At 44.1% G+C, this 12,451-nt stretch overlaps 1 protein-coding gene across 1 annotated transcript in view; it reads left to right on the forward strand.

Moving 5' to 3' along the window:
- ITIH5 (inter-alpha-trypsin inhibitor heavy chain 5) overlaps window positions 1-12,451 on the forward strand; it is a 97,347-nt gene that overhangs the window by 77,907 nt on the left and 6,989 nt on the right. The window contains exons 9-13 of the mRNA XM_080918249.1: window positions 2,020-2,329; window positions 4,587-5,146; window positions 6,624-6,677; window positions 8,118-8,234; window positions 12,029-12,406. Coding sequence (XP_080774375.1) covers window positions 2,020-2,329; window positions 4,587-5,146; window positions 6,624-6,677; window positions 8,118-8,234; window positions 12,029-12,406 — 1,419 coding nt within the window. The remainder of the gene's footprint in view (window positions 1-2,019; window positions 2,330-4,586; window positions 5,147-6,623; window positions 6,678-8,117; window positions 8,235-12,028; window positions 12,407-12,451) is intronic.

Here is a 12,451-nt window from a genome sequence, read left to right on the forward strand (position 1 = left end):
CAACACTAAGTTCCGCTTCAGCTGCATCTTTTGTACCTGTCTGGACTCTGCACTTCAGTGACATGAGCGGATGTATCTGTCATGATAACCCATGGATTATCGACTTTTCTTCTTTTGTTTATTGTTGTTCTCTTTTGAGACAGTCTCGATGTATCACCTAGGGTGACCTCAAACTCTCAGTAATTCTCCTGCCTCAGCTTCTTGAACTCTGGGAATATACATATGCATCACTATGTCCAGCTTCTAGTCTGTTTGCTTTGAGGACAGAAAGCAACAAGAGACATAATTTGGTTCTTTTAAACATGGTACGTTTTCCCATTCCAGAACAACTAATATATTTTACTAAAAACAGTATTTAGAATGTGAAAACATTTTGGCATTTATTTTCTTTTAAGCCAATTATAAAAATAACCCCAATAAGTTAAAATGGGGGGTTTGTACATGTTTTATCTCAAGCCTCTAGAAAAAAGTCATCAAAAGAAACAGATGTCCAACACTACAGTAAGAACACCGTCCTCCTAATGGTGGGGCTGTGGCAGATAAGTTAAATGGAGTTTCTAGGCAACCCAGAAACACTACTACAGCAGGCTCCTCCCCCCTCAGCCAACCATCTGCCAATGTCTCCACCCACCAAAAAAACAGTTCTTAAGCATCTGCTCACATCACTCATCACATTAATCAGAGATGCTGATAATAAACACCTTTCAGGGGAGTATGCAAGGATGGTGTGTGTGTGTGTGTGTGTGTGTGTGTGTGTGTGTGTGTGTGTGTGTGTGTTCTCCTATACATGTGTACATGGAAGCCAGAAGTCACTACGAGATGCCTTCCTCTTTCAGTCTCTAACTTACTTTCTGAGACACAGTCTTTCACTGAATGTGAACCCCGGGTACACTGACATGGTTGGCTAGTGAACTACTGTGTTCTGGTGTCCAGCTGTTTCCGAGGTCCCACCGCTGGGGTTACAGAAGCACACAGCCATGTGCGGCTTTCCTGTGGGTCTGGGGATGCAAATTGATTGTGGTCCTTTAGAATCCATACCCAGCATGCTACCCGCTGCTTCCGCCCCCACCCTCAGGAGCTCTGAGTGCTAACGCTCTCTCCCATTGGTTCTCACAAGCAGAGGCGATGCTGGAGAGACAAAGACAAGGAAGTAGAGATAATGAAGGTGACTTATTAGACATCTGGATCTTCTCTGGGGAACATATGAAGGCACCCAAGAGGGCCTCCGTTGCCTCCTCCCCCCTTCTCATTCTGGGCTCTTTTTTTTTTCTATGACTCTCCCTTCACATTTCTACACCCAACTTTCTGTTATTTTCAAAGGTATTTTCATAAAACATTAGAGAGGCCATTAATACTAAGGCAATGGGAACTTACGAGCTGAGTGATCACTGAACACCTTCAGAAGATTTTTATTTTATGGGGTGTGTGTGTGTGTGTGTGTGTGTGTGTGTGTGTGTGTGAACATGTGTGAGAAATCATGCAAGTGAAGGTTAGAGGACAGCCTCAGTTGTCATTCCTCAGATGCTGGCCATCTTTATTGTTGTTATTGTTATTATTATTATTATTGTTATTATTATTATTATTATTATTATTATTATCATCATCATCATCATCATCATTATTATAGAATCTCACTCTGACCTGAAACTCACCAAATAGGCTAGGCTGGCTGGCCAGAAAGCTTCAGACATCTCTCTGAGTTTGCCTCCCCTGAAGTAGGATTGTAAGAGTGATAAGGGTGTGCCATACTGTGTGTATGTATCTCTGTGTGTGTGTGTGTGTGTGTGTCTGTGTGTACCTCCACAGTCACAGGAGAAGGTTTTTACTGTGGGATAATTTTAAATCACTTACATATACTGAGCAAACACTTGTCAGATTTCTAGATAGCCCGGAAAGTCACCGCCACTATATCTAAGTCCTGCCCAGACTCTGATTGGCCATAGCTGCAGCTGTGGCTGTGACTTCACAGGTAAAAGATGAACATAAAGCCATGAACTGCCCTGTGTTGATGTCCTACAGGCACAGACATCAATGGGGCCCTTCAGAGCGCCATCAAACTGCTAAACAACTATGTGGCCCAAAATGACATTGAAGATCGAAGCGTGTCCCTCATCATCTTCCTCACTGATGGGAAACCCACCTTTGGGGAGACCAATACCCTCAAGATTCTCAGCAATACCAAGGAAGCCACTGGAGGTCAGATCTGCATCTTCACCGTTGGCATCGGCAATGACGTGGACTTCAGACTGTTAGAGAAGCTCTCGCTGGAGAACTGCGGTCTCACGAGGCATGTTCAGGAGGAGGAGAAAGCCGGAGCACAGCTCATCGGGTCTGTAGTCTGTCTTTTCCTAACCAGGGCTGAGGGAAGATCCCAGACCTAAGGGTGCCTTTTCTGGGCCTTAGTCTCTCATCTGCTGCAAACGAAGACAGCTTATTGCTTTGAGGAATGTCGCAGTGGGGTTTATTCTTAAATTTAAAATTATTTTTAATTATCTCTTTTTCCAACACTGATAGTTGAGCCCAAGGGCTTGTGTATACTAAACAGACGATCCACTCATCAGTGAGCAGCCCCTTCATTAGTGTAGTTTGAGATGTGGATCTTGCTAACTTCCCCAAGTGGGCTTTGAGTTTGTGATCCTGCTGCCTCCAACCCTTCAGCATTTGGTGACCCTTGTGTGCACCATCATGCACATGTTTATGAAAACAGTTAGATTTGAGCTTAATATGTGACCTTAGGTAGGCTTTGAAGGCTGTCTCTACCTCAGTTTCCTCTTCTGCAAAATGAGGATTATAACTGATGACAGTCTAATGGGCAAACGTGTAGGTATTTCACATGATGAGTATTGCATACTGGCGGTCAGAGAGGGTGCTGCCCAACATCTTGATACTTTGAGTAACTGGTAAAATGATCACACTGTAATTTGAAGTGAAATGACCAACTAAAACCGATGAAAGCTTTTAAAGCAGTGGAAGAATCTAGAACTTAATGTCTACTGAGACAGAATCAGCTTGTGTCAGATCCTGTGGTGCTGATTGGGGTGGATGATTTTGCTGTTTGTTGGAGGAAGTACTGTCCCCAGGTTCCACACAGAGTACCTCGTTCTGCAAATTGTGAGAATAAGGGATTGATCTCAAAGGAAAAGTGTGCTTGTTCTAGGTTTCAGTTGCCACAAAGAGATTTATGAACAAAAAGCCTGTCTCTGAACTACACAAACAGGTGGGTGCCACAGGACTGGCTGCCATTTTTCCCTGGGGATGGTGAGCGCATAGGTCTGCTTCCTACCTCATAGAAGTTATCCAAAACCAAAAGTGGTTCAAAGAGAGAAACAGAACCAGAGATTAATCAGAAGGTGACTAGAAAAAGAGCAATTGCATTGAAACCTGTTATCTAAACTGCCATTGTGCCAGAGATCCTCCATACAGTTCGTTCCCAGAGAACCCGAACCAAGCCACATATTTTCTACATTCATTGTCTCCTATAATCCTCACAGACATCGAGACGACAGTAGATAAGAGTAGAGGCTGACGTGCTCCGCAGACATATCTAGCTGTAATGGCTTACTAAGTGGTTTATTTATTTAAGTCTCCTTCATGGTTAATAAAGGTTAGGTCTCTGCTCCCATATAGTCATTCAGGGACCAAGTGGGGCTCTGTGCTCCACTTCCTTAAACATTGTTCTTATCTGCGGTGTTGAAATAGAGTCACTGTTGTTTCTGATTTCTAGACCCAACAGGAAGAAAACTACAAGCACATGTCTTGGAAGATGTACATCTGGGTCCTAGTTACATTGCATGGGTGAAACCATGATCTCATGGCATAGCTGTTTGCAAGAGAGGCTGCTGATTTCCTTTTGTAGGCAGATGGACAGATGCCCAGTTAGAAAACTATCATTTAAAAGGAGTGAACGGACACAGGGAGTCAGCTAGTGACCATGAAAGAGGTACTGTTAACGTCTCAGGCCTATTCACAACATTGGAGGAACTGGAGCCACATGTCCTAAAGCAAGGAGACAGACCCCCATGGCCCTCACCTTCTAGATCCTTGGAAGGGAAATGTTGACATTACCACTGCTTAGCCAGAAACAGCCATGTAACAGGCCCACAGGAAACGCTAACGGAAGCAAATGCTGTATCACACAAAAGCACTATCTTAAAGTCCCGATGGGATTTCCCAAGTTTAATGTGCGGCCACAAGGACCTTCATAACGTATTGTTGATTTGAAGAAAATAAGTTGTAAGTAGAACTTTGAGAAACTTGGGTGTGTCCAGTGGAAATTTGTCAGATGTCTTGAGGAATTTTGGGGTTGTATCACATAAAGACTATTTCAAGAAAGTAAGGGTCGGTGAGGCAGTGGGAGATTTTGGTTGATTCTAAGGAAGCTGCTGTTTTTCTTCCTCTGCAGACCTGGATGATTTGTGAAATAGTGAGTGTTCACTCGTTAGAGGGACTTAGGTCACTGCTGTGCCGTCTGCTGTTAAAATACCCAACAATGCAGTGCAGGATGTGATACCCTCCGAGAGTCCCATGTCCTTCATGACCACCCGTAGCCCAGCCAGGCCTCGATTCTCTCTGTCCTACCTCTGCAGGTTCTACGATGAGATCCGGACCCCGCTTCTTTCCGACATCCACATAGATTATCCTCCTGACGTAGTAGAGCATACCACCAAAACCCTGTTCCCCAACTACTTCAATGGCTCTGAGATCGTGATTGCAGGAAAGATGGTAGACAAGAGCTTTGATCATCTGCATGTGGAAGTCACTGCCAGCAACAGTAAGAAATTTGTCATCCTGAAAAAAGACATCCCTGTGGAGTCCCGGAAGATGGGGAATGATGTCTCAGTCACTTCTGGCTCTGTCAGTGATGGTGAGGAGGACCCCAACCACATCGAGCGTCTTTGGAGCTATCTCACTGTGAAAGAGCTGCTGAGCTCCTGGATGCAGAGCAACAGTGAGCAAGAGAAAGAGAAACTGAGGCAGAAGGCCCAGGCTTTAGCCCTGAACTACCACTTCCTCACCCCGTTCACCGCCATGAAACTAAAGAAGCCAGGGCTCCACACAAACCGGCTGGACGACACCCACCGCATGTCTGCAGCCACAGGACCTGCGACAGTGGTGCAGAACCTTCGAGAGACCAGTGTGCAGCCAGGTAACAGAGTCTCGGGGTGGTCTGCATGCAAGATAATTCCTTGTAAGGCCAAGAGAACCTCAGCAGAAGTCTGATTGATTGATTGATTGATTGATTGATTATCATATTGCAAGCATTGACCCTTCATGAAAGGCACAGTCACAAAGTACTACCTACCTCAAGTAACTAAATTCCTTCTAAGCTGTAGCTCACAAGAGCTTAGAAAAAGTGGCAAGAGGCTGAGAAATGTTACCCACTGAAGTCAGCAAGACTTTATATATACATTTAAAAAGAAACATGTGTGCTCTTAAAAATCTGTGATTTACACCCCATTCATTTTGATGAGAGTTGACAGAATTTTTAGTGGCAGGAAAAAAATTTAAACTAAAGCCAAGGGCCACATCATCAGTACCACCAACGTGTGGGAAGTGTCCTGGTTTTTAATGGGTAACATTTTTATTGTTCTTGTCAAATTCCCATCCTCTGGAAAGGAGCATGAAGTTAACTAGGCCCTCCTAGAATCATCATGTGCTGGCTAATTTATTTCTCACATTAAACTCTGACAAGCAGTTACAATGGCAGAGGGAACGTGGGGTTCAGATCCTTCCGAGCAGCTAGGAAGTCCAGGACAGACTTCGGGACCTCCCCGAGAGTGCAGTCGCTTGCCTACAAGTGGGGATGAGACTTGTCATCAGTGTCCTTTGGCATAGGACGAGTGTTCTATTAATAATAGATGCCTCGCCCATGGGGTGTGTAGTCCTGAAAATTTTGAGGGATTCAGGCACAAGCTGTTTTCCATCTCAGATAAATGAAGCATCTGCTGGCAAAGATAGTGAGACTTCGTTCTAGTTTATTTATATGACACATTATTACATTTAACTTATTGTGTGAGTGTGTTCCTGTGAGGAGGAGGGTCGGGAGAGGACAGTGTGCAGAATACAAATAGACTTCAGAGAATATGAGGGGAGTGCTTTTCCTCCACCCTGTGGGGCTCAGGTATTGAACTCAGGTGGTCAGGCGTGGTGGCCAGGTGAGTGGCCTTACCTGCCGAGTCATCTCCCTGGCCCTGAATTATTTTTGGAGGATCTTCTTAGTTCTTGCTTTTGGTTTTGTTCTATTATTTGATATAGGGTTACACTGGGCTTGCCTAGAATTTGTGATCTTTGGCTTTTTTCTATTTTAAGATTTTATTTATTGTATGTATGTGAGCACATTGTCGTTGTCTTTAGACACACCAGAAGAGGGCACTGGTCCCATTACAGATTGTGAGCTACCAGGTGGTTGCTAGGAATTGAACTCAGGACCTCTGGAAGAGCAGTCAGTGCTCTAACCACTGAGCCATCTCTCCAGCTCAATCTTCCGGCTTTTTAATTCTCACAGTTTTTATAAATGTCTCTGAAAGCTGTTGCGAATTTCTCGTCTCCACCTGCTGCTCTCTGTGCCTCTCCACACATCTTTAAACCCATCTTTCAACTGTTCTTTTCTGTGTCCTTTTCAGAACCCGCTCTCAAGAAGCCATACGACCCAAGAATTAAAATCTCTAAAACATCAGGTAAGTAAATGGGTACTTTAGAGTAAGAAATTTTGTGAGTTCTCCGAGGCCAGTAAAAGTGGGAACTCGCAGAACACGTCCTTATGCCTCTGTGTGGTTCAGCAACATGAGCATTTGCAGGAGAACCATCACAAGCCATTGTATAAACACCAATGTTTATACAATAAACCAGAGCTGACCCAGCCTGGCAGGCGTGCGAGGAGAGGAGTCGGAGAGTGGAGGCTCACCGTGCTCTGTTACTGTTTTACTGGGTTTTATAGAGCTAAGTGTGCTTCCAGCATCTGCTGCCTCAAAGTTAAAAACGGTGTTACAAAAATAAAGATGTCTGGCTGTACTGGCAGGACTTCTTTTGGTTTGGTTTGCCTTTTTGGTCTTTGTTTGGTTTCTTGTTAGTTTTTGACTCCTTGGCTTTGAAGGGAAGCACTAAATTTCCCTCTGGCCGCGTCTTCTAAGACTAATATACTAAGAATCCGACGGAAGGACATCTGGGAGCTTTTCTCCCCGTGTCTGCATCATCCCTTGTAAGTTTTCGGTCTTCCCTTTCTGTTGATGAGCCAATGAGGCAGAGGCAGATGTGTGTGTTTACAAAGCCTGGGACATCCCCATGATTAGATCTGAGGATAGGAGCACAGAGCATCCCATGGAGGGCATGCACGTTCTTACGTGCTTGTGAGTTGTGGAGTGTGAACGAACCTTTCTCTGGCCTTGGCCTGTGCTGATGGATGCTGGGCTCCTCCACATATTCTTGGAACAAGTGAATGACTTCTCTTAAGTGAGGATTTGGGGGGAGGGGAACTATTTTTCAACTCAGCAGAAACTTCAGACAACAGTTAGGCAAGCTATAATAGTGCCAAAGATGGTCACTGCTTCTTTCGTCAAGACTGACTTCTTGTTGTGTCCTGTCCCCCGCCCCTCTCACCACGTTCAGATGTGGGCGGGTACCATTGTGTGGTTTGTCAGAAGATAACCTTCATGTCTTAGGGACCTTATACATTTTATATGAGACAGGATCTCCCCTTGGTTTGAAACTCTCACCAAGTAGGGTACTAGAAACTGGGGTTGAGTCCTGGGGGGGAGAGGCAGCCAGTGCTCTTAGCCACTGAGCCATCTTTCCAGCTCTGTGTCTTTGTTCCTTGATTAGACAATTAAAGGACAAAGAAATTAATATGAGCGTCCACATGGGAAGTCAAACTCAGTAGTCACTGGAAATTCCTAAAAAAATCTCCCTTCTCTTTTTATATCTTTTCACCTCTCAAAGCCTAGTTGTCTGAAGTGTGATAGAAACACCATCACATCTGATTCACGATCCTTATTTAGAATCAAGGACACTGTTCTTGCAGCTTTATGATTATGATTAAACAAATGATCCATCTGATAACACATAGAAGGATTTAGCCAATAAGCATTTTTTTTCTTTTCTTTTTCTCTTGCTCTCGGTAGTGGATGGTGATCCTCATTTTGTTGTGGATTTCCCCTTGAGCAAACTCACTGTCTGCTTTAACATTGATGGAGAGCCCGGGGACATCCTACGGCTGGTCTCTGATCACCTGGACTCTGGTAAGTTTTACCTTCCCTTGTGATCCCTAAGTAAAGAGAATGAACATTCCATACTCTGTGCTGAAGATGAATGGCCACTTATAGAAGGGAGACATTGTATGAATGACCAGTTATAGAAGAGAAATATTCTATGAATGGCCAGTTATATAAGGGAGGCATTCTAGATGTTCAGCAGACACTGATGACTGGTTAAGGGACTGCACAAAATTTCTGGACACATATTCAAGCCCTTTGCTTTATATTCTCAATATGGCCTTGGACGTGCACCATAGCATCTGTAGTGTCCATGCTGTGAGATGGTTGTAGTAACACTCTCCTTGTCTCACAAGCTGTCACATAACTGATTCAATTATCATGGGTACAAACACTCAAGTGCGGTAGAAATGTATCAGATCTTATTATTATTGTCATGATGTCTTCCTGCTCAGAAGCTGTGGTGGTAGGGGGTCATAGTCCCTGGAGACCTATATTTCAGACATTAAACACACAGCTCACAAATATACTTGAAAAGAGTTTTGCCCTCTACTCTGTATAAAGAGGGGCTGAGTGAAAGAAATTAGCATAGAAAATACTTTTTGAGTTCCGTGTAGGTAACATTGTTTGGGGACAGCCACATAGCCCAGTACTGTGAGGACCAGCTTTAGCATGCACTTTCTAACATTGCTAGGTACTAAACAGTAAGTGTCTTGGCAAGAAAAGTATAGGTAACTCCCACAGACAGCATTTGTGATGTAACTACATGAAGTATAGTCCTTGATCTCCTTTATCAGATATTTTTCTTGCAGGCTGCCCTATTTAAAGTAAAATACTTTAACCAAAAGCAATCCCGCGAGAAGGGGCAGTGAGGCATATTTTACCCCATAATTCCAGGGTATGGTCCATTACTTTGAGGAAGTAAAAGAGGTGGGAACTTGAAGAAGTTAGTCATATCATATTCACAGTCAAGAACAGAAAGAAATTTCTCTACTCTTATACAGTTCAGGATACCCTCCACCACTGCCTAGGGAATGGTGCTGCCCACAGTAGGCTAGGTCTTCCAACATAAACTTAATTAAAACACCATCCTGTAGTCATGTCCCCAGGCCAACTAAAAGTTGAGACTCATCCTTGAGACTCTTTTCTCAGGTGATTGTGGGTTGTTTCAAGGTGACAAGGCTCACCACAACACAGGCCTGTCTAACCTCAGAATTAAATCTCAAATAAATAAATAAATAAATAAATAAATAAATTTTAATCTGAGAAGCTGTCTTAGTTAGAGTTTTACTGCTATGAACATTCACCATGACCAAGGCAAGTCTTATAAATGACAACTTTTAATGGGGGCTGGCTTACTGGTTCAGAGGTTCAGTCTATCATCGTCAAGGTGGGAGCATGGCCAAGGAGGCATAAAGCAGGCAGAACTGAGAGCTCTACATCTTCACCTGAAGGCTGCTAGTGTAAGACTCACTTCCAGGCAGCTAAAATGAGAGTCTTACAACCCACACTCACAGCGACACACCTACTCCAACAGGGCCACACTTTCAAATTGTGCCACTCCCTGGGCCAAGCATATACAAACCATCACAGAAGCATCTGTCATTGAGTCAGTGACCTACCCATATGCTTTCCTGGAGATGCTCATTCTTAAAAGCCCAATAAGGTTTAAATTTGTAACATCCTCTACAGTTCATGTGTTGAATGCTTTGTCTTCAGATGATGAGACTGTTCGGGAAGCTATAGAACTCTTAAGACACAAGGGCTTACTTGAAGGAATTGAATCACTATGATTGGCCCCCTAGGGAGGGGCACCTGTATTTTATCTGGCTCCGTGCTGCAATGTTATCTGCTTCCTGGTCCCCCAGTAAGGCTGTCTGTTCCACATTTCCACTACCATGGAAAGAGCTGCCTCTGTCCTGCCTTCTTTATCTAGTAAACTGAAATCCCTCCAAAGATGTGAACCAAAATAAATTTTTCCTCTTTTATTTCTGTCAGGAATGTGTCATAGCAAGAACAATTGGCACCACCAGGCTCTTCTGTGGTTTCTATATTGACAAGTCTAAAAACATACAATCAGTTTTCAGGTGTTAGAGCTTTGAGTCCCAAGAACAGGGTGTCTTTTCAGGCTGGGATTTCTTCTCTCTTCACACCTTTGGTGAATCAAAAAGACTTTTCTTCTTGGACATCTAAAACGTTTCCAGAAGGTTATCCTAAAGCAAAGAAAACAAGCATGTAGCAGCCTTTATTATTGAAAGTTACCTCTTTTCCTGAAAGCAAAACATACAGCATGCATCTCCACATATTTCACATACAATGGCGTCTGCTTATTCTTAAGTGGCACATCGCTGAACTCTGGGATCTGGCCCGCAGCTCTCTCGGATGTCTGGAAAGTTGCAGCTGTCCTTATAATGAAGCAAACAGAGAAGGCGTTGCATTCGATGGCACTTGATGGCTTTCACATAAGCCTCTTTCCATGATACGCCCCCAAATTCCCTTAGGTTTCATACTCCTAGTTTTATAAGACAAGGAACTTCACATTACTATCTTAACTGATTTATCCAAGAATAAACATGTTAGGTAGAAGTAATTTGGCCTTCTGAATGAAAAGCCATTTGAAATTTGGATTAGTGACATCAGAGGATCTCTAAATTCTGATCATTGCCAGCTTCTAGACACAATGGCACAGCAGCAGATGCCTGAGTGACACGGGAAAGAAAGCAAGTGAACACATCCGTCACTTTCTGTGGCAGTTGGACTCAAACCTATTCCTTAGTCCTGTATTTGGACATGGAGGGAAGCTCCATGCATTCACTTGCTCAGTCCACAACCACTAAGTGGCCTATAGGTATAGTCCAGACAACAATCTTGGGCATAGATACAAAGATAAAAAGGTGGAAGGAAGTTTGTTAGACCCTATTTATGGTGTTCTGTAAAAGTCATAAAGTGTGTGACATCAAAAACTTAAGGGAGAAGATTTTATTTTGACTCCTGGTTTCAGAGTTCATAATCTTTGGCTCCGTCAATTCTGGACCCACAGTGAGGCAAAGAATCATGGTGGTGGGGTATGGGACAGATAGGGATCAACTCATGTGTGATAGGTGATAGGATTTTTTTCTCTGACACTGGTGAAATGAGCCAACTTAAAACCATATTAGACTATATTAAAGGCAGGTTTCTTTGAAAGTTGCTCTCGGGTGGGTGAGTTTACTGGCCTCTAGAACCAAGGCCAGGGAAGTCACTGTGGGGAGAGGAAGGGGAAAGGAGGGAGAGAGAAAGGGTATGCAGAGAGAGAGAGAGAGAGAGAGAGAGAGAGAGAGAGAGAGAGAGAGAGAGAGAGAGAGAGAGAGAGAGCTCGAAACCAAGATGTCTGGATTTCATGAGAAGGAGCCTCTGGGGGAAAGACTAGCTCAGCACCTGGAATGGAAGGTTCAAGGTTGAGGACAGGGTGTGCTAGGTAGGGACTGAGGAATGCTGGGAGAACCTGGAGGCCAGGTGTACTTTGGCATGTAAAATATGCACCTCAGTCCTTTGTCCCCAGGTCTGAAACCAAACATCTGGAAGTAGAGGATCAGAGAATCAGTAAGGCTGCCTGCCACAAGGTATCCCAAGGGTTCATCTTCCAAGTGAGCTGCTCTACACAGCTGGGCCCTACCTCCTAATTTCTAAAACCTCTTATAATAGAACCAACACCTGAGAGATTAGCTTTTTGTTTCTTGTGCCTTTTGAAGAGACAGTTCATGCCCAAACCATAACAGATGCCTTCAGCCAAAGAATAGACATAGGCTTTTCTAACCATTGTTCTCTTCTTGGTCTCTGAGGTGTGACCGTGAATGGAGAGCTTATTGGGGCCCCCGCACCTCCAAATGGTCACAAGAAACAACGCACATACTTCCGAACCATCACCATCCTCATCAACCGGCCAGAGAGATCTTACCTTGAGATCACACCAAACAGGGTCATCCTGGATGGAGGAGACAGGCTGGTCCTCCCCTGCAACCAGAGCACGGCAGTAGGGAGTCGAGGACTGGAGGTGTCGGTGTCTGCCAATGCCAATGTCACCGTCACCATCCAGGGCACAATTGCCTTTGTCATCCTTATTCATCTCTACAAAAACCCAGCACCCTTCCAGAGAAATCATCTGGGCTTCTACATCGCCAACAGCAAAGGCCTTTCCGACAACTGCCACGGACTATTAGGTGGGTGGCTGCATGCTCAGTCTGTGATCAGAGGGTAGGATTGAG

The sequence above is a fragment of the Micromys minutus genome, assembly GCF_963924665.1.
Source record: "Micromys minutus genome assembly, chromosome: 6".
Taxonomy (NCBI): Eukaryota; Metazoa; Chordata; class Mammalia; order Rodentia; family Muridae; genus Micromys; species Micromys minutus.